Source organism: Panthera pardus, unplaced genomic scaffold (genome assembly GCF_024362965.1).
Source record: "Panthera pardus isolate Hobbes unplaced genomic scaffold, ASM2436296v1 HiC_scaffold_16, whole genome shotgun sequence".
Lineage (NCBI taxonomy): Eukaryota > Metazoa > Chordata > Mammalia > Carnivora > Felidae > Panthera > Panthera pardus.
In genome coordinates, this window is record NW_026526721.1 from 144,803,621 (window position 1) to 144,826,883 (window position 23,263).

General features: G+C 39.2%; 1 protein-coding gene and 1 long non-coding RNA gene across 9 annotated transcripts in view; one reads left to right on the top strand and one right to left on the bottom strand.

The window, feature by feature from the left end:
• RBMS3 (RNA binding motif single stranded interacting protein 3) overlaps positions 1 to 23,263 on the top strand; it is a 1,319,689-nt gene that overhangs the window by 1,289,679 nt on the left and 6,747 nt on the right. For 5 of the 8 annotated variants that reach the window (XM_053903894.1, XM_053903890.1, XM_053903893.1 and 2 more), the window contains 2 exons: positions 5,038 to 5,118; positions 8,226 to 8,353. In XM_053903894.1, the coding sequence (XP_053759869.1) occupies positions 5,038 to 5,118; positions 8,226 to 8,353 (209 nt within the window). Of the gene's footprint in view, positions 1 to 5,037; positions 5,119 to 8,225; positions 8,358 to 23,263 lie in introns of those variants that run through there. The other 3 variants (XM_053903895.1, XM_053903896.1, XM_053903892.1) reach the window with 1 other exon arrangement.
• The window catches only part of LOC128777338 (uncharacterized), an 88,761-nt gene that overhangs the window by 37,235 nt on the left and 28,263 nt on the right, over positions 1 to 23,263 (bottom strand). The window lies entirely within an intron of this gene.

Sequence of the window (23,263 nt, forward strand, 5' to 3'; positions counted from 1 at the left end):
CCCTTTCTGAAATTTGTTAAGCAGCTTTAAGAATTTTATAGCAAGGAATAGAAGCACCAATTTAAAATCTAAGCAGTGTAAAGATGACTCCAAATGAACAAGTGTGATAAATTATTTTAGGAAATTTCAAAAATTCAAATGTAGAAAATCCCTTGCTCTACAAATTATTCAATGAAAATTTCCTCACGGGAAATACATAAACATATTTGTTTTGCTTTGGTGGGGGAAAAGAAAGTAAATCCAGAACTGAAAATTTGGAGTTTTGTTTCCTCGGAAATAATCAATGATTCTACAGTAACAGAAACAGTTTGTTCTAACTTAAATAGGCAAAAACACAATTCCTCTCCAATTTCACCATTTTTTTCCCTCTCTTTGTATGACTATCTTGGTGATGCAGTGTCTAGACTTCTTGGAACAAGTAATGGAGTCTGGAATTTATTCTGTGGGTTTGAAAATGGCTATTCAGGTCTCCTTCAAGCTTACGTGTGAAAATCCACTGCTTTTAGATTTAGAATATATAAAAAGAATCAAGCTGTTTACCAAGAAAATAAAATCTCTCCATTAATTTCTAAACTTTGAGCTGCTACCAACAAGGAAATATTGTATGGACTTATCCATTTTACCCATATCATCTCATTGGAATGTGGTTCCCATCCCCCATTATATAAAAAAATGCAAAATAATTTGTAGTCGTGAAAGAATGGTTGCAGGTATTTTCTAGCTTTTGAGACCTACCAATAAAAGACATTAGCCTGAAGGATATGCATCCATTCTTGTTATGGTTTTAATAAGTAATCCATGGGAATTTATCAAGTCAAAAGGGCAGATTTTTTTATATCACAGGGCATTCTGTTAGTTTTTTGTCATTTGTTAGCTGGATAAAATAGAGGAAGTCTCTGAGGCATCCAGATCTAAACAGTGTTTGTGCAGCCTAGATTATTAAGTCTGACTGTAGTTGATCTATGCTCTTAAGGAAATCAAACTGTGCTTGCCGAGAAAGTTCAGAGTTATTTGTCACCAATTACCTAAAGCTGAGAGTTGATCTTACACACAGCTGTAGCCATTTCCTGTAAGAATTTGCTCCTAATTTTACAAAGCTGTCACTTCTTGAGGTTTCACCCTAGAAATACATGTCTACTACTGAAGAGTTTTATTGCAAAAGTTTATCCAGAAACAATAGTCTTATGGGGGATAAAACTCCACAGTATTGACTTGTTTAGAGTAAGCCTATCCCTAATTTCCAAACAATGTTCTCAAGCTCTATTGTCTTTTATGTGATCAAAAAAAAAAAACAAAAACAAAAAACAAGGCAACCAGAAAGATTGTTTTTTTTCATTAAAAGATACAAAACACACTGAACCGAGCTGATGTCATTTATACTACAAAATCTCTCTTGGTTCTGTTCAGAGAAGCAGCATAAATGTAAGTTAAATTATGAAATAAGTTAAACATACAGAGTAGCCCTCCTGGAAGGAAACTAGGTATTCTGAGTATAAAGTAAAATAAATTAAATGGCAATAAAAATATTAACCAAAGGCATATTATTCCATGTTTCTTAATTGGATCTCCAGTTTCTATATGCCATTAACAACAACAACAAAACCAACTTGAATATGGGAACAATCAAAAGGAGACTCTTAGGACATTATTTACTTAATTTCAAAAGTAAAGAAGTAGACAAGTATCTCAATCATGGGTCAGAAGCCTGAGCTTTATTCCCATTATGTGGGGTCTTCGCTTCTCAGTCTAAGCTAAGATCAGGGGTGAACCATGCTGCCTAGCTCACAGCAGTGTTCTAAAGACAAGAAGAGTATGAATTTGTGTCCTCAGCAGTTCAGTTTGGGCCATGTTAACAACTTCACTGAATAAAATGGGAGTTGTGAAAATATACTAATTCAGTTCTACTGGACAAAACACGGATTAGGTTTTGAATTACTGAGTTATTTGAAGAAGCTTAGCTAAGAATCACATAAAATGCTTTTCATTAACTATGCTGCCTGAAAATTCTAGTTTGACAAGAGTGAACCCATGAGCTAGAAAACTAGTAAGCATTGCTCCAAATGACCCAGGCCATGCCCCTATTTCTAGCTCACAGAAATGGCTCCTGAGGGCTACAGACAGTGGAGCAGGGACAGATCAAAGTAGTCCTATAGGTAAGTGCTAGTGATGTCCTATTTTCATGGAAAGGATACACTTTCATGTATTAGGCCCATTTGCAAAGTTTAGAACCACTAACTTTGCAAGAGCAAATACCTAATCAGTGAGGTATTCTTTTACTAGTGTATTACAAATCTTGGAAAACCATCACCAGAAGGTAGAACATGAGCCTCCATAGGATCAGCTCTGGTCTTACAAAAAATCATAGTTGGCAAAAATATATTCTCCCTTGCTACAAATCTAAGACTTCTGAGATTCAATTAAAGAAGGATCTTTTCAAAGTATGTGCCTTAGAGCACTAGTTCTTTTTTTTTTTTTTTAATGTTTACTTATTTTTGAGAGAGAGAGAGAGGGAGACAGAGAGAGAGAGAATGAATGAATGAATGAATGAGCGAGCGGGTGAGGGGCAAAGAGAGAGGGAGTCACAGAATCCGAAGCAGGATCCAGGCTCTGAGCTGCCAGCACAGAGCTGGACATGGGGCTCGAACCTGCATGGGGCTCAAACCCACAAACCATGAGATCATGAGCTGAGCTGAAGTCGGACACTTAACTGACTGAGCCACCCAGGCGCCCCTTAGAGCACTAGTTCTAAGCAAAATTAACAGGTGGCTACCAGGAGGGAGGGAGGAAGGGAGGGAGGGGGAAGGGGGAAGGAAGGGAGGAAGGAAGGAAGGTTGGTTTAATCAGCTTTAAATAGGCTGCTCTAAAACTTGATTTCTCGAAGTTTTTATTCTACATCAATATCACAAAAGAAGACACATTCTCCAGCATTGCCAAAATGCACTGGAAAACAGAAAGCTGTTTTCTCAGTTGAGCTAGCATTCAAAAATAATAAAGAGAATGCTCAGTTAAAAGACTTTATTAACCTATATAAGCAAACCATCTATCTGAAATGGCCAATGAACTGTTATTCCCAAAATACATCCTAGAGCAGTTTTGTTGGCAAGGCAGATACCTGCCATAAGGCTCTAGATGTGGAATAATGTTTGCTGAAATGTAACTCCAGAGTTCTATGCTTATTTGAAAAATTGATAACCATCGGATACCTGGATGCTTATATCTGCTTAAAGACACAAGGACAATGATGAGCAGAGTTGGCTCAAGTGTGTGTTTAAAGGTTATATAAATGTATTATGGGGATGGTGAAATTAATATCTACAATGAGCTCAGAATTATTAACAGCTAAGGGAAGGGCATGCAAGATTCATAACTGGAAACAGAAGGCTTTCTTCTTGTATCTTTTTCTTCAGCCATTGAACAATTATTTATTCAACATCAGGCATGATGTGGTTTGTTGGAAGATACAGAGATGTGAAGTTTGGCCCATCCATTTAAGGAGATGACAGTCTGGACAATTTCAATAGAAAAGTAATGGAAGCTGTGAGAACACAGAGGATAGGGTATAGGAATCTCTGGTGATTTTCAAGTATGAAGCTAAATTAGTAATATCTCTAGGCCTTTCAAATAGTTGCTCTTGGTCTAAGTTACAAGGTTGTTTTGCATAGATACGAATTGAACTTAGTTGTTATTAGTGTTACACAGTTATCAGTTGCTACATATGGATTACAGAGAACAGTTGGTTTGTTTGATCTAGGGTTGTTTCATTAAGGCTGTCTCTATTTTTAGCAAATAGACACAGTAGGATGGTTTTGAGTTTAAGATGGAGATACATTTATTCCAAAGTTGCTTAATTGCTATCATTCTCCATGAATATTAAACAACAACAACTGATGAGCTCATCTCCATTCAGATATTTCCCTTGATTCAGAAGCATCATGTCGCTTAGATACGAAAGTACCAAGATACACACAAAATGTAGTAATTTAGGTTTTACATATTTATGCATAGCATTCATCTTTGAACTCAGCAGATTTAGAAGAATAAAGGGTCGGAGGCTTGCAATTTTCCATAAAAATCATTTCTCTAACCTTCATGAATGGAGAAAACTTGTCTTCAGTAGATGATTCTGGTTCTGATGTTTTGTGATGTTGGTCAAGTTTAGAAGCTCCATAATACAATTGACTCCATAGAAAATTCTATTTTCAGAGAGTAGAATGTTGAATTTGCAAAGGATATGTGTATTAGAAATGCAAATATGGAATTTTTGCTCATGTAGGTGAGCAAGTTATCTTCTTGGGGCTCCTTTTATGAAATGAAAAAATGCAGGTTATTCCCAATGCATGTTTTACTGATACTACAACTTAGGGAGAATTGGTTTGATTGTTTCATTGTCCATCCAAGTGAGGAACATTTGGCTAATTCAAGGAGTTGAAAAGGAAATACTGACAGTGACACAATAATGGAATGGGGGAAGGACATCAAGTAGACTTTGCCAGAATCTGTAATACTATGTCATTTGTACCTAAAAAAGGTGATATGAAAATGACAAAGTGAGAACATGTGCCAAATCTAAATATTGCTACACTCATAGTTCTTGCATTATTCCTCTATTTTTATTTTTCTTTTAGTTAGAAATGTTTGCTAACAATATGATGATTCATTCATTCAACAAATGATTTGTTGAGAGCCTACTATGTGATAGGTGCTAGCAATAAAATGAGAAGAAGACAAAAACAGACATCATCCCTGCCCTTATGGAACGTATGTTTGAGATGTGATAATGAAATGTTGGGATCTAATGTAGAATGTTTTAGAACATAAAATGAGGGAAGGGGGATGATGCTGTGGGCTGCTGTTGGTACTTAATCAGTAAGCAAAGGCCATTCTATGCTGATAGAAACTGCCTCATTTTTTATCGAAATAGAGTTTAATGGTGCACTGCCTGTGGGCCACACATGTAAAACAGTTTCATGTGATAATCTACTTTTCTTGCCGGTTGCAATCTCAAGTTCACCTGCATTTTTCTTTGATTCCCTCTAGTATATGACTGCTGCGGCTCCTATGCAAGGGACCTACATTCCCCAGTACACGCCTGTGCCTCCGACAGCTGTTTCTATTGAAGTAAGTCTGTCTCTGTCTTCTAGAAAGACGTAGGGATGATAAATCTTAGCCATGTATACTGTGGTCCCCTATAACCCAAGCAATCCTGACATGTGGTTTTGTGCTGCTCTAAAATTTGAAATTGCAAGCTCACTATATGAAGTACTCGAACATGCTTATGTTTTGCTTTGCACGCGAAATTATCTGATTTGCTATAGAGAGTTAAGAAGGGAGTATCATTTGTATATTTGAAGTTCAGAGACCAGATCACTACCCCCTCAGATGTTAACCACAAATACTCATAAATAGGGAAGAGAAAAAAAAGTTGACAACTATTTCAATGAGTTTGCTAGTGCCTTGTTACTCAGAGTGGTCCCTAGACCAACATCATCATTGGCATCACCAGGGAGCTTGTTAGAAATGCAAAGTCTGAAGACACCACCAAGACTTACTGAATCAGAATTTGCATTTTAACAAGATCCCTTGGGAATCTACGTTCACATTAGTGCACTGGTTCTCAAACTTTCCTGCTTATTATTTTCTGCAATTGTTTAGAGAGCTTTAAAAAATATTTACGCCTGGGTCCTATCCCCAGATTCTGATTTATTTGTCTGCCGTATTGACTGGATGTCAGGATTTTTCTTTAAATATCAGGTGATTCTAATATGTATCAAGGATTAACAACCACTGCTTTAGTGAATGAACCTTGGCAGCCTTGTAACTTCCTATAGATTAAAAAATAAAAATAAAAAAGTTGCACCATTCTTACTGTTCTGAATACCTCAAATGCTGAAGTCATCTTGTCTTTGGGACTTTGGACTCAAAGGGAAGCTTTGTCCCTTTTCTTCTCTCTTTCCATTGGGTTGAATCCAATAACATGTTGAGTACATGTTATTTTACTCAACAGAGCCAGCAAGCTACATAGAAAGGGAGGGAGCATACAGCTATGGAGCTAGTGGTAAAACACTTAGACATGTATATTTCTCTCTAGTTCTAGCCATTATTGTCTCTTGCCCCTCATCCCCATCTCCTGATGACGTTTGCCATTATGGTCACAGTGCGTTGCTTCCCATCAGCTGGGACTTCTCTGGAGTCCATGCTATTGCTACTCCATGAGTTGGCCAGAAACTAGGGTGTCAGCACCCCTCCACATGGAAGTCTACCGTGACATTTTCAACCTCTGGAGCGACAGAGTTTGGGAAAATCTTTGCAGGATTGGATTTTACAAAACATTTGACATATTTGTTTTGGGGTGTGACAGATGTTTACTAGTACCAAAGTTTGGGAAATACAGAAGTTTAAGAGGACACCATCGTGTAATTTAGGAAATCAGGGAGGTCCAATTTTGAATCTTTTATGTGCTCTAGACCTGTGGGCCCCAAAGAATGTGTCAGTATTAAACAGGTTTTAACTGGCTTTTCAGAATTTCAAAAGACTGTGATTAAAATACGTGTGGGTTTTTGTTTGTTTGTTTGGGTTTTAGGGTTTTTTTTGCTATATTTGGCCATCAAAAAGCATCTAGATCATCAATTAATGAATCTAGATACTTTAGGCACTTTGAGCATGTTTGCATTTCTCTTTGTCTACATTGACATATGGATATGTTTATCTACAGAATTGGAGCATTTTGATGACTATAAAATAATGGGACACATCTGACAGTGTGACTTATTGGAAACAGTCTAATTATAGTTCAAGAAGAAGTTTATCATTACAAAAAGTCTTTCAGGGCACCTGCCTGGCTCAGTAGATGCAGCATGCAACTCAATCTCAGGGTCATGAGTTCAAGCCCCACACCGGGCATAGAGATTACCAAACAAAACAAAACAAAACAAAAACAAAAAAAAACAACCTTTCATTAAGAAAAATGCAGGTACATTGCTTTGAATTTGTGCTTATAAGTTAAAGAACTATTTATTCTCTATGTAAAACACTGAAAATTTACCAACATCCACGCAAATAAATACTTATGGGAGGTTCAGAAAAATGTATAATACCAAATAGTATATTAGGGAAAAAGAGATTGAGGTAATATAGGGAGAATTTTTAGATTCTAAGGAACAATTTTAGGGACGTTTAGTGAGGGACAGAGAGTTGGTCAACAATGTTTGAAAGCTGACATCCCTGCAGGTGTCCAAGGCTATGAGTAAAACCAAGAGAATGTTTTCAGAGAGATGCCCTTCCTACCATGTATCAAATAAAACCACCTGTGCCTCTCTCAGAATCAGACATCTGATCAACTTCTTCTTGGCATCTGTGACAAATGAGAGGGTGAGGGAAGTAGCAAATCAAAATTAAGGATATTTTTGTGTTTGTTTTCTGAAACCTCAAAATGAATTCTAGTTCATGTTCTCGAAAACAAAACAAAATAAATCAAATTGCTGAAAGGAAAGCCCACTTAACAGTATTGCTTTGAAAGAATTCCAAGCTTTTTTGCAGGTTTTTTTGTTGTTGTTGTTGGGTGGTCTGTTTGGTTCACAGTCCACTGTTTTGCCAGATCATAGAAACCTGACACACCGCACTACTCCAGGGAAATGTTTGAATATATAAGTTTTTATAGGAATCCTGCATGAATTTTTGATGAATAAATTATTATTTAGTGCAGCTATCTGCAACCAGGTTTAAAAGTTCTAAGTATGAGGGAGCCTGGGTGGCTCGGTCTGTTAAGCGTCTGACTCTTGATTTCTTCAGGTCATAATCTTAGTTTAGTGAGCTAGAGCCCGGCGTTGGGCTCCATGCTGGCAACAGAAAGCCTGCCTAGGATTCTCTCTCTCTCTCCCTTTTTCTCTGCCACTTCCCCCTCACACACACTCTCTCTCTCTCCCTCATAATAAATAAATAAAAACTTAAAAAAAAAACAGTTCTAAGTATGGTGAAGGTGATTTTCTGACGATTCAACTGCTCTAGGCACTTCTGAAAGCAAAACTTCTTGGTGACAGATTGGAGTGAATTTCTCAGCTCTTATCAAAATGTGCTGTGGTTTTCCTTTGAGTACTTCTTGTGGCTTCATTTGGCTGAGTGCAATTCCATTCAAGCCAAATAGAAGAAGGATATTCCCTATTGTCCATCTGGGAAAAGGCCCTTTGCTAAAGCCAGTAAGGCTTTTGTGTTCTTATTTGCCTCCTTAGGGTGTTGTTGCTGATACCTCTCCCCAGACAGTGGCACCTTCATCCCAGGACACCAGTGGTCAGCAGCAACAGATAGCAGTGGACACATCCAACGAACATGCACCTGCATATTCTTACCAACAGTCTAAGTAAGTTCGGGCTACGCTAAACTCTTTCCCTCAAGATCAAGCATCTTGACATCATTCTCTCGTGTTGTGGCAATACAGACCATCCCAAAATTAGTGACAAACATGTATTTAGTTCATGATTATGTGAGTTGGCAATCTGAGCTGGTCTCAGGTGGGTGATTCTTCTGGTCTTGACTAGAATTGCTCAAGCACCTGGGGACAGCTGATGGTCATTTTCACAGCTCTGCTTCTGGGTGTTGTCTGTTGGTTGAATAGTGGAAGCAATTGCATCATGACCAGCACTTTTCAGTCTGTTTGTGATGTATTTACTACTGCCCCATAGCCCAAATCAAGTCACATGGCCAAGCCCAGAGTTAATGTAAGAGTTCACCTCCAAGCCTTAAATACAGAAAGGGGCATTAAAAAAAAATCTACCATACATATTTTGGAAAAACTCCAATATTCCCCCCCTGAAACTAGATAGTGAGCCTGTATTCTTAAATGAAGACAATAACACTCCCTTTGCAGAGTTGCCTTGAACACCCAGCAAAGCACTTCATGAAAAGGGGTACTGTAAAATATAAAACAACGTAGAGACCTGTTCAGGAATTAAATGACAAAATAAAAATCATGTATCAAAATTACTCTTGCAAATCTTTAAATCACTTGTAAAGTACAGTTGGCTTTGTGTTGACTAATTATGTAGACTAAAACTTGAGAGGTTTGAAACCAAAGGAATTAACAAAAATTCAGTTTATATATAGATGTCTTGCTATGCAAACTATTCTAATTGGTAGGTAACAGTCAAAGCCCTGGTGGATAGAGAATTCCTAAGAGCTCCTTCCTGTCTGCAGAGTGTTGCTCCCACTTCTTGATCATTCCTCTTTGATCTCAATATGCAGATATTTGTTTGTTGTTGAAAGATTAATCATGGTAATGGAGTCTTCCACACCTAGTTTAGCTTCTAAAGGCAGTCCTCCAAATTAAATGTGCTCATAATGGGACTTAACTTTTACTATTATTATTATTACTATCACATAACAACTTTCAGGAAAGATTCATAAGAATAAAGCAGTTTGTGTTTTGTTTTTTGTTTTTATTTAAATTCACCTATAGCCTACATGAATCACTTTAACACACACTGAACAACATGCTGGTCTCTGGTAGTCTGTTCCAAGCATACTGAAATATTTTCATTCTGTTCAGAGGGTAATAATATGTGAGAAAGGAGTGGAGAATGTGTGGAAGCACAATGAGAGACACTGGTGGGAATGAGAGCTAATGTATTTGCCAGAAACACTTGGAGAGTAGGTGAAGCTTGCTTTTGCTGTTTCAGAGCATACTGAGGAAACTAGTGATCCTAGACCCTTCTTCCTAACAATTTAGTGCTCTTTGCATACATAAAAGAGATTCTTGGGGTGCCCGGGTGGCTCAGTCAGTTAAGCGTCCAACTTTAGCTCAGATCATGACCTCATGGTTTGTGAGGTCGAGCCCCCATCTAGCTTTGTGCTGACAGCTCTACTGTTACTCCCTCTCTCTCAAAAATAAATAAATTTAAATAAATAAATAAAAAGATTCTTTCATTCGCCAAGTCAACAACTATTGAAATAGTACCTCCTATGTGACAGACAGAATTCCAGACACCAGGGACTGAAAGAGGCAGGTGCCTTCCCTACTGGCTTGGAGTTTCCTTCCTGCTAGAAGTAGACTCACAGTAGACCAATCATCAAACAATCAGAATTGCAAAGCAAATATTTAAAAAAGATTCTTGTGGAGGAGCATGGAAGTTTTTTTGTGTGTCTCGCATCCATGAAATTCTTGTGGAGGAGCATTCTCTGGAGGAGCATGGAAGTTTTTTTGTGTGTCTCGCATCCATGAAATACAGCCAGATCAACACTATCCTGCACTATCCTGGATCAACCATCCTGCACACCTAGAAAACTGATTTGAGGATTAACACAACCATCTGCACAAGCAGAACCACAGAATTCAGCAGGGGCATGGTGCAGAGAGGTAAAATGGGGGAGAAAGAAGCCATGGAGGGCAGGGACCTGTTTTTGCCTTTGGAGAGCGGACCGAGATGGGGGTGGGGTGGGGGGGGGAGTATGGGGAAAGCACCACACACCCCCAAAGCAGCTGGAGAGAAAGTGGAAAGCTGGAAACAGCTTCAGGGACTGAACTAAAAATGAGAAAGGGGAAAGGAGAGGATTTAAATTCCCTAAGACACTATAAACAGGGGGAACACAGAGACTGAAATTCTACAGCTCATTATCTGGTGGAGTTCTGGTGAGAAAGGCGAATTCCCAGGAGCAGTGTCAAGACTGGGGTCTTCGGGCCACAGGGAGAGGCGGTTCCCCTGCTGGGAGGACTCCCTACAGGCAAAGGCCGCAGTGGACCCGGGATAATGGTCACATTCGCTGGTGCTGGAACAAGGTCGTTAGGGGTGAAGCCTAGAGCCAGATATCAGTTGTGATTTGCCATAATCCCTGAAATACTGCTCCTGAACCATCATGTGAACTTTTTCTGGGGCAGGATGGCACCCAGCCACAGTCTCTGGGTGTCAGCAACAGCACGGTCCCACCAACCTTCCTGGGTGCTGCCAGCACCCAGCCATTGCTTGGTGAAACCCTCCCGTAGAGGGGCAGACTGGTCAAAACTGCAGTCCCTCAGAAATAAGGGGTCAGGAAAAATAGCCGCATCCAAAATAAAACTCAGGAGGGAGGTGCTGCCTGGGGTTGGTCACAGACAGTGTAAAAGCAGGGAGTGGACGGAAGCCGAAGACAAAGGACGGGTCCGCGATTGCTGGTCAGGGAGAACGATACTAGAGACTGGGTAGCTGGATGATGCTATTTTCACCACTCCCGCGTATGCAACATACACACCTACAAACACCACAACAATCCACCCCAGTAAGCTAAGCAGCGCCATCTAGTGAGAAACGGAGCCATTACACCAAGCCCCACCCAACTGGGCCAACCTCCCTCTTCAGGAACAAAAATCTCTCATTCTGCTTAGTTTACAGACTATAAAGCACTTCATAATTTGACTTCTAGGGGAAACCTAATTTCAAACGTGTTTCAGTCTCTTCACTGGTCCATCTAGTCAATTTTCTTTCTTTTTTTCTTTTTCGTTTCTTTTTCTTGAATACGGAAGGAGAAAAATTATTTTTATTCTCAATCTTTATTAAAAAATGTTCTTTGATTTTTTTCTGCTGTATTTTTTACATTTCTGTAAATTTTTTCAAACTCTGTTTTACTTCCAACATCTCATTTTATTCTATTTCAGGGTATTCATTTTTTCAAATTTTCAAGTGATTGCTTTTTTTTTACTTTCCCCTTTTTTCTCTAATCCACAAGCCCCTTTCAGCACCCAGACCAAAGCACATCTAGGACCTAGCATCATTTATTTGATTTTTTGTGTGTGTTTGTGTTGTCTTTAATTTTTTAATTTTAATTTTTTAACTGTAATTCTTTTAATTATAATTTTTTTTACCTCATTAATTCCTTTTCTCCCTTCAAAATGATGAAACAAAGCAATTCACCCCAAAAGAAAGAGCAGGAAGAATGACAGCCAGGGACTTAACCAACACAGATACAAGCAAGATGTCTGAACCAGAATTTAGACTCACGATAATAGTAATACTAGCTGGAGCCAAAAATAGATTTGAATCCCTTTCTGTGGAGATAAAAGAAGTAAAAACTAGTCAGGATAAAATAAAAAATGCTATAACTGAGATGCAAATCAAATGGATGCCACAGCAGCAAGAAGGGATGTGGCAGAGCAGAGAATCAGCAATATAGAGGGCAAACTTATGAAGGATAATGAAGCAGAAAAAGAGGGAGACTAAGGCAAAAGAGCACGATTTAAGAAATTAGAGAAATCAGTGACCCATTAAAAAGGAACAACATCAGAATTCCAGAAATCCCAGAAGTCCCAGAAGATGGAGAGAGAAATAGGGGTAGAAGGGTTATGTGAGCAAATCATAGTGGAAAACTTCCTAACCTGGGGAAAGACACAGACATCAAAATCCAGGAAGCACAGAGAACTCCTATTAGATTCAAACAAAACCGACCATCAACAAGGCATATCATAGTCAAATTCACAAAATACTCAGGCAAGGAAAGAATCATGAAAGCAGCAGGGGAAAATGTCTTTCACCTACAAGGGAAGACAGATCAGGTTAGCAGCAGAACTATCCAGAGAAACTCAGGAGGCCAGAAAGGAGTGGCAGGATATATTCAATGTGCTGAATCAGAAAAATATGCAGCCAAGAATTTTTTATCCAGCAAGGATGTCATTCAAAGTAGAATTTTTTATCCAGCAAGGATGTCATTCAAATTAAAGGAGTTTGTGACCACTAAACCAGTCCTGCAAGAAATTTTAAGGAGGACTCTCTGAGGGGAGAAAATATGAAAATGCATGCACACATACATACCTACATACATACCAAAAGCAACAAACACTAAAAAGGACCAGAGACACCAACAGAAACTCCAACTCTACAAGCAACATAATGGCAATAAATTCATATCTTTCAGTACATACTCTAAATGTCAATGGACTCTATACTCAAATCAAAAGATATAGGGTAACAGAATGGATGAGAAAAAAAGATCCATCTTTATGCTGTTTACAAGAGACCAACTTTAGACCTAAAGACACCTTCAGATTGTAAGTAAGGGGATGGAAAACCATCTATCATGCTAATTGTCGACAAAAGAAAGCTGGAGTAGCCATACTTATATGAGACAATCTAGACTTTCAAATAAAGACTGGAACAAGAGATGAAGAAGGGCATTATATCGTAATTAAGTGGTCTATCCACCAAGAAGACCTAACAATGGTAAACATTTATGTTCCAAATGTGGATCACCCAAATTTGTAAATCAATTAATCACAACCATGAAGAAACTCACTGATGATAACACCATAATAGTAGGGGACTTCAACACCACTTTCAGCAATATAAAGATCATCTAATCAGAAAATCAATAAGGAACAATGGCTGTGAATGACACAGGACCAAATGGACCTAACAGATATATTCAAAACATTTCATCCTAAAGCCACGGAATATACATTCTTCTCTAGTGCACATGGAACATTCTCCAGAATACACCACATACTGGGATACATATCAGCCCTCAACAGGTACAAAAATATTGAGATAATACCGTGCCTATTGTCAGACCACAATGCTATGAAACTCGAAATCAACCACAAGAAAAAATTTGGAAAAGTAAATACTTGGAGACTAAAGGCCATCCTACTAAAGAATGAATGGGCTAACCAGGAAATTAAAGAAGAAATTAAAAGTACATGGAAGCCAATGAAAATGATAGCACCACAGCCCAAAACCTCTGGGATGCAGCAAACGTGGTCAGAAGAGGAAAGTATATAGCAATCCAGGCCTTCCTAAAGAAGGAATAAAGGTCTCAGATACACAACCTAACTTTACACCTTAAAGAACTGGAAAAAGAACAGCAAATAAAACCCAAAACCAGCAGAAGACAGGAAATAATAAAGATTAGAGAAGAAACCAATGCTATTGAAAACCAAAAACAAACAAACAGTAAAACAGATCAATGAAACCAGAAGCTGGTTCTTTGAAAGAATTAACAAAATGGATTAACCACTAGCCAGTTTGATCAAAAAGAAAAAGGAAAGGACCCAAATAAATAAAATCAAGAATGAAAGAGGACAGATCACAACCAACACAGCAGAAATAAAAATAATAATAAGAGAATATTATGAGCAACTGTACAGAAATAAAATGGGCAACTGGAAGAAATGGATGCATTCCTAGAAACATATACACTACCAAAACTCAAAGAGGAAGAAATAGAAAATTTGAACAGACCCGTAACCAGTAAAGAAATTGACTTAGTAATGAAAAATCTCCCAAAAAACAAGAGCCCAGGGCCAGATGGCTTTCCAGGGGGAATTCTACCAAACATTTAAGGAAGAGTTAACACCTAGTCTCTCGAAGCTATTCCAAAGAATAGAAATGGAAGGAAAACTTCCAAACTCTTTCTATGAAGCCAGCATTACCTTGATTCCAAAACCAAAGACCTCACTAAAAAGGAGAATTATAGACCAATTTCCCTGATGAAATGGATGCAAAAATCCTCAACAAGATATTAACCAACCGGATCCAACAATACATTAAAAAAATTATTCACCACGACCAAATGGGATTTATACCTGGGATGCAGGGTGGTTCAATATCAGCAAAACAATCAAAGTGATTCATCACATCAATAAACAAAAGGATAAGAACCATATGATCCTCTCAATAGATGCAGAGAAAACATTTGACAAAATAGAGCATCCTTTCTTGATAAAAACCCTCAGGAAAGTAGTGGTAGAAGGATCATACCTTGAGAACATAAAAGCCATTTATGAAAGACCCAACGCTAATCTCATCCTCAATGGGGAAACACTGAGAGCTTTCCCCCTAAGGTCAGGAACAAGACAGGAATGTCCACCCTCACCACTATTATTCAACATAGGATTGGAAGTCTTAGCCTCAGCAGTCAGACAACACAAAGAAATAAAACACAAATCAGCCAGAAGGAGGTCAGACCTTCACTCTTCGTAGATGGCAAGATACTCTATATGGAAAACCCAAAAGATTCCACCAAAAAACTGCTAGAACTGATTCATGAATTCAACAAAGTTGCAGGATATAAAATCAATGCACAGAAATCGGTTGCATTTCTATATACCAACAATGAAACAACAGAAAGCGAAGTCAAGGAATTGGTCCCATTTACACTTGCACCAAAACCCATAAAATACCTAGGAATAAATCTAGCCAAAGAGGTGAAAAATCTATACACTGAAAACTATAGGAAACTTATGAAAGAAATGGAAGAAGACACACTCAAAAAAAGGAAAAATATTCCATTCTTCTGGATAGGAAGAACAAATATTATTAAAATGTCAATACTACCCAAAGCAATCTACATATTCAATGCAATATCTATGAAAATAACACCACCATTCTTCACAGAGCTAGAACAAACAATCCTAAAATTTGTATGGGACCAGAAAAGACCCCGAATAGACAAAGCAATCTTAAAACAAAAAACAAAAAACAAAAAACAAAAAAAAAAACAAAGCAGGAGTCATCACAATCCCAGACTTCAAGCTGTTTTACAAAGCTGTAATCATCAAGACAGTATGGTACTGGCAGTAAAACAGACACAGAGATTAATGGAACAGAATAGAGAATCCAGAAATGGACCCACAAACATATGACCAACTAATCTTTGACAAAGCAGGGAAGACTATCCAATGGAATAAAGGCAGTCACTTCAGCAAGTGGTACTGGGAAAACTGGACGGCGACATGCAGAAGAATGAACCTGGGCCACTTTCTTACACCATACACAAAAATAAACTCAAAATGGATGAAAGACCTGAATGTAAGATAGGAAGCCATCAAAATCCTCGAGGAGAAAGCAGGCAAAAACCTCTGTGAATTTGGCCACAGCAACTTCTCACTCAACACTTCTCTGGAGGCAAGGGAAACAAAAGCAAAAATGAACTATTGGGACCTCATCAAAATAAAAAGCTTCTGCAGAGCAAAGGAAACAGTCAGAAAAACTAAAAGGCAACCGATGGAATGGGAGAAGATATTTGCAAATGACATATCAGATAAAGGGTTAGTATCCAAGATCTATAAAGAACTCATGAAACTCAACACCCAAAAAACAAATAATCCCATGAAGAAATGGGCAAAAGACATGAATAGACACTTCTCCAAAGAAGACGTCCAGATGGCCAACTGACACATGAAAAAATGCTCAACATCATCAAGGAAATACAGTTCAAAAACCACAATGAGATACCACCTCACACCTGTCAGAATGGCTAAGATTAACCACTCAGGCAACATCAGATGTTGGTGAGGATGCGGAAAAAGGGAAACTCTTTTGCACTGCTGGTGGGAATGCAAACTGGTGGAGCCACTCTGGAAAACAGTATGGAGGTTCCTCAAAAAATTAAAAAATAGAACTACCCTACGACCCAGCAATGGCACTACTAGGCATTTATCCACGGGATACAGGTGTGCCGTTTCGAAGGGACACATGCACCCCCATGTTTATAGCAGCACTATCAACAATAGCCAAAGTATGGAAAGAACCCAAATGTCCATGGATGGATGAACAGATAAAGAAGATGTGGTATATATATATACAATGGAGTATTACTCGGCAATCAAAAAGAATGAAATCTTGCCATTTGCAAATAGGTGGATGGACTAGAGGATATTATGCTAAGCAAAATCAGTCAGAGAAAGACAAATATCATATGACTTTTCTCATACGAGGCCTTTAAGACACAGAACAGATGAACACAAGGGAAGGGAAGCAAAAATGATACAAAAACAGGGAGGGGGACAAAACATGAGAGACTCTTCAATATGGAGAAGAAACAGAGGGTTACCGGAGGGGTTGTGGGAGGGGAGATGGGCTAAATGGGTCAGGGGCATTAAGGAATCGACTCCTGAAATCATTGTTGCAGTAAATGCTAACTAACTTGGATGTAAATTAAAAAAATAAAATATAAATAAAAATGTTTAAAAAAAAGTTTTTAAAAGATTCTTGTGATAGAAAGTGACAGGATAAATAGGTAAGACATAGTATCTGGCAAGGCCTCTCACAGAGGCCTGGATCCGAAAGATAATTACAAGTTAATCTTGGAGAGATTTGAGGAAAAACCTTTGTAGGCATTAAAAACAGGAAGCCCACAGGTCCAGAGTGGGACCTGCAAGTGGTATGTGGTGAATTTGAGGGAACTGTAGGAGACAGATTCAAACAGGCCGTTGTATAGAGCCTTGATTACTTGTATACTTGACTTTGTGGAGAGGAATCATTCTCAGTTTTATTCGAAGACAGCCATGGAAGTTTTAGAAGGCATTATGAGAAAGAATGCCAGCAACTGAGCTTTATTTCAAGGAGTCTACTAACCAACGGAGTCTGAGTGTGGAGGGATGTGTTTCAAGGATGGCTTTCAGGATACAAATTTCCCCCTTCTTGTCCTTCTTGGAACAACTTCTTTTCCCGGCCTGCTTCAGTCAGCTTCAGCTGCCTCCACTTACAGCCCACGATGGGATGTTCTCTTCTTTCTCAGGGTTGTCCTACCTTTCGTGACCGCTGTGTGGTACAGTGAGGAAGGGAATGCTCTGCCTGACCCAGAGAGGACAGATGCCCGTGAGAGTCTCCACACACACCTTCACGCTTGGAGTATCCAGCATCATGCCAGTGTCTATGCTAGGGGACGGGATCCCTGCCCTCCAGAGTTTATCATCTAGTATGAGATTTAGGCATACACATAGGCAGGATATGTATGCTGCAAGGAAGAAAATGAACAGGGCTCTTTAAAAATAAAAATACCCTAGTGGGGTGCCTGGGCGGCTCAGTCGGTGACGCGTCCCAGCTCTGGGTTTCAGCTCTGGTCATGATCTCATGGTTCAGGAGTGCAAGCCCTGCGTCAGGATCCACTGCCGACAGCACAGAGCCCCCGCTTGGGATTCTCGCTCTTCCCCTATCTCTGCCACGCTCCCACTCACTTTCTCTGTCTCTCTCAAAAAAATACATCAAATTAAAAAAAAATAAAATAAATACTGTAGTAATAGGAGAATGCCTTTAATTTTTCTCAACTGGGTGAGCTTTGGTGGAGGTGGTGGCAACTGGAATGGGGTCTTACAGACAGTCAAGCAGTGTTCCGGGTGTAGTAAAGGCTTGGCCAAAGTCCAGAGGTGGGAAAGCTCAGAGTGCTTCTTTGAGAAGTGGATTCAGAATAAGACAGTGGTGTAAAAAGCAGATTGGACCCAGATTCTAATATCAGATGCCAGACTGAGGTGCTTGGACGCCATGTCGTCTGTCCTACAAGTGCTCCTCCAACTAAGGTGGACAGTGGATTTGGAAGCAATGGAAACAGTCCTATTATTGCAATGATCCAGACAAGAGGAAACAAAGGTTTGAGTAAGACTGTGGCAAGTGTGTAATGGGGTTGGGGGTGGGGGTGAGTTTGGGAGGGGATAGACTGAAGCAACTGGAAAAGGGAAAACAGGGCTTTACAATGCCAAACACAACTATAGAGTTATTGATGCTACTAACAGAGGTACATGAGATAAAAACCAAAGAGAGCCTGAATTGTAGAGAAAGACAAGGAATTTAACTATCCTTAGAGTGAGTCAACTCAAACAAGCCTTATTCCTTGAAATATCAGAGGAAGTCTGAGGCTGACCAGGTAAAGTGTTGTGTCTAAACATTTTTAAAACTACCCCACGCCATGGTTATGTCCTTGAGCCATGGATTCTTATGGCTGAGAATGCTGAGCTTTCCACAGATAATAAGTGCCAAAGAAAGAAACCTTCCACAGGTGTCCTTACAGCGGTCAACGTCATGGTAAAGGAGTCCTCATTCGAAGGAATTTTCTTTTGCACTCATGCAGGAACGTATGTTCCAGGATGGTCCACAGAGTGCGTTTGTTGCAACATGCCAGACATGAAAGCACCCCGAAATGTGGAACATTTCAAATGTGTGACATGGGAAAACTGCTTGCATCACCTTGTGGACATTTCTTTAAACCTGGAGAAAAATTTTAACAGGTCCTGTTTACATTCTCAACTTCCTGTCTCTGACCTGCTAAATAGTGCCAGGAACTTTTTTGACTTGAAATAACAACAATAAAATATTGAATGAAAACAAAAATTATTAACAATTAACAAGAATATTGTTATTATTCTAAGTCAAATAGATTGACAAGCTAGTCTGAAATTTTAAAAAAGGAAGAAATTAATGCGATTCTATCCAAGTTTTTATCAGTTTCAGCCAAGGGAACCTGACCTGTGTTATGGTAAGACATGAGATTCTATAGAACCATTCAAGGAAGACACTGGGAATGGAGGTAAGCATGTGGGTCGTGTAAACACCTGGGTTCTATTACTTATATAACCTTCACTGGGAAGAGTTCGAAGGATGCAAGAGTACCCACAGAGACATCTATCAAGGAAGCATTCAGAAGAAAGCAGGCACAAACAAGTTAATATGGCTTGCTCTGTGTACTTGATAAAGGCCCAGCTCTGTTCTTTGTAAGTAATAGAAACATACTTAACATGAAAAATGCTCTCAGATTAGATCTGACCATTTTTAGAGGCAGGACTACAGCCTCACTGTGTCTTCCATCTAGAGTGGAGGTGATCTCTAAAATATTTTAGCCAACCCACGTTATCTCGAATACTCTGGATTTCACAAATGGCAGCTTATATCCAGCATCACTGCACTACTTAACATGCCACTACTTTCTTCAGGCAACCCATTTCTAATGATCATGATGCTCATTGAGATAGGACAGTTTAAAGTACTCACGCAAACAAACCTCTGGCCTTCCTCATTAAATGATAGCTGACCTCCTGTGGGGTGTGAAATTCTGACCAGGGTTAGCCTAGTGTCCTTGAAAAGTAACCTAACCCGCCATAACATCTAGGCTAAAGGTGTTTTTTTTAAAGTAAATTACAGACATCACAACAGGAGGTTGCAGGAGGAAAGTTTGAGAAGTAGAATGATGTGGATATGAATAAAAAAGTTATATTTAGGATCTGTCAGTAAATATTTTAATATTCCAAATTACACTTTTCAAGCTAAAAAAAAACCATTTCTACACATGTTGTACTCATGTTTTGTTTTGTTTTGTTTTTTTCTTGTTAAAAGAGGCTCTTTGGGGCTCTTATCTGCAGACATGATACCTGTGGTTTATTTTGGAAGTTCTGTGGAAATTCCAATTCCTGTCCAAGTTTTCATCAGATTTTCTTTGTGCTATTTAAGAAATCTTATAAATGACTAAGGCTTGAAAAGTATGTGTCTTCAAGCAAAGTTAAATTCTAATATGTAAAGTCTTTCCCACCTGCTGGTTGTCGCTCAACCCTTCTGAGCCTCCTTGTCCTCTTCTTTAGAGTGAGAGGTTAGATCAGTGTTCTCCAAAGAGTATAAATTAGGTTTCTAGCGCTGAGGGAGGATTTACCACCATTCCCAGGAGTTGGGGGTGGGGTGGTACTCACAAGGAATGTTGGGAAGCACCCTCTAACCTAAGTGAAATGCTTTCTTAATTGCAGTTCTCTTCAAAGCCATACAGATGCTAATGACCATGATCTCCTAGAGGGCCAGATAAATCAAATGTCTCACTTCCTGTAAGGTTAGAGAAGAGGCTGCACTTCCTACTTGGGAAGTCTGAGTTTTTTTCACACATCTTAAATTATTAAAGAACTAAACAGAATGTTGTCAACATGATGATTATTTTGATACTAATTTAAAAGATTGCATTCTTCCAAAAACAAGTTTGTTTTGATATTGAATACCCTTCTTTGTTGGTGCTTTACCCATAAATTTAGTTTACCTATGGGTAATCCAGTTAGTGGGAGCATACTTTGCAGTTTTCCCCAGACTCTGGACCACGGAATCGTTCTTTTCACATGGCGTCCCATGAAACTAATCTGTCAGGAATGACCCTGGGGGCCACTGCATCATTAGATGATCCCTAAGACTTTTTCCACCTCTAAAATTTAGAATTCTAAGATTATGGTTTGCTACTTCCCAATCTATTCACTCTGCTTTCTTTGGGGGTGGGAGGTCAGGGAAGGATGAGAAGTTTCAAAATGACTCTATGATCTTAAATTTAGCCAAACTCTAGTCTTCCAGCATTCACATTGACCTTAGAAGGCCCTCATCTCAACGTCAGTATGGCTGGTTCTTTTATTCTTCAAGTTGCTCAGATTAACTGAACTGTCATGAACATCAGTTCCCTACACATTGTCAGTATATCAGTAGTGTGCAAATTATGTCCTTGATTACCATTCTTACATGCCCTTTAAGCTTGTAAATAATAATATATTCTATTTGCACAGCACTTTACAGTTTGCAAATGATTTTCCTACTCATTGTCATTACATAAATTTCTCTGTATAAATTGCAACCCATGTTATTTCTAAAAGAGCCTCACCATCCAACTTAAAATGTTATTGTTGCTAATGTTCACAACCTTGGAAATTTAGAAGCCTTCTATTTTTGTGGATATCAGTGCAATACATAAACATTATGTAAATGCGCACTTTCACACCTCATCTAGGGCAGAGAAGGTGGCCAGGAGTGAATTCGGTTCTATTAAATAGCAAACACCTTTTCCCTTCCAACTTCAGCTAGCAACCACAAAAATGCAAAGGACAACTATTTATTTCTCAGCATTTGTTTTCATGTAACAATGAGACTACTTTGTGGGAGGAGCTATTGAAAACATTTGTGTAAGATTATAAAACTTGAAAGTAACTATGGCCTAGTTCATAAAAATGGATGCTTCAAGGCCAGTGCACATGACATACCTGAGCAGTGTGGGTGTTCTATGTCATACAGTCCAGACACTGTTCTGTTACAGAGATTCATGGTGAAGTAGGCATTTTCTGCTAAATGCCTAACAATACTAGAGTGGAAGGTGGGCATGAGAGCAAAGAACCGACCCAAAAAACAAACAAAACACAAAACCAAACCAAAAAAAATAAAAAGTTTTGTTCCCAGAAAAGTCTTGTCCCAGATCATCCTAGTCTAATCGTCATATAGCTCAAGACATCGTTAAGGGCATTTTGTGAATTTGAATACAGCCCACTTGCTCGGAGCAAATACAGCCCTGTGCCACACTACACAGCTTGGGGAACAGACCGTGGGTGGGAATTTAGCCCCCACAACCTACCCCACCCCCCCAGCCATCCATCTTGTATAATGAACAACTTGTAAAACCTTAGCAACCCTATGTTTTCTTACTAAGTTAAGCAACTGGGTATCAGAAGAACCTGCAAAGCACTGAGAAGGGGACTTCGTCTAAATGAAAACTAAAACTATCTAGAACTGTAGATAGTTTTAAAAACCATTTTATAGCATGCCCCCTGAAATTAATTAACAAAACTCTAATCTGTGGGTGGGAGAACTAAGTGTAAGGGTCAACCCACTGGAAGACCAGACCTGCAGTGTAGACGGGGCTGAAGCAGAGGTAATTATTTGGGCTGGGCTTGGCAAAGTGGCATATAGTAAAAAGGGTATTTCTCTAGTTAACCACCTATTATGTACGTACTATCTGTCAGATTCCTGGACAGTAAAAAGTAGAAATAGAATATCGTCCCTGTTTTCAAGAATTAAACACCTTTTTTTTTTTTAAGTTTATTTTAAAGAGGGAGAGAGCAAGCGTGGCAGGGGTGGCGGGGGGGGGGGGGGGGCATAGAAAGAAGGGGCAGAGAATCAAAGCAGTATTTGTGCTGACAGAAGAGAGCCCAATGTGGGGATGCAGATCTCAAACTCACAAGCTGTGAGGTCATGACCTGAGCCAGAGTCGGACACTTAACCTACTGAGCCACCCAAGTGCCCCCTCAAGAGGCACTTGATGAGATAGCTGAGCAAGGAAGAAGAGGAGAAGAGGGAAAGTGGACAAAATCCATTACCTCCTAACTGTCTTATTTATTGGGCCAATAAGGCTATGTGAATATAGTTGGAGAATCCCAGAGGATAACACACAATCCAATGCTATATCTTGGGTACAGAGTAGGGGCTCACATATTTGTTGACAGAATTTGTGATGAATCCAATGAGACTTTTTTTTTTTAATGTTTATTTTTTGAGAGACAGAGCATGAGCGGGGGAGGGGCAGAGAGCGAGGGAGTCACAGATTCCAAAGCAGGCTCCAGGCTCTGATCTGTCAGGACAGAGCCTGAGGCAGGGCTTGAACTCATGAACCTTGAGCCGAACTTGGATGCTTAACCGACTGAGCCACCCAGGCGCTCCCCAGTGAGAGTTTTAAAGGGACAGAATTAAAGAGTTTCTGGGGTCCCTACAACATAAGCCAGGCGTATGTTCTTCTGCACATGGAGAGTATCACTTAT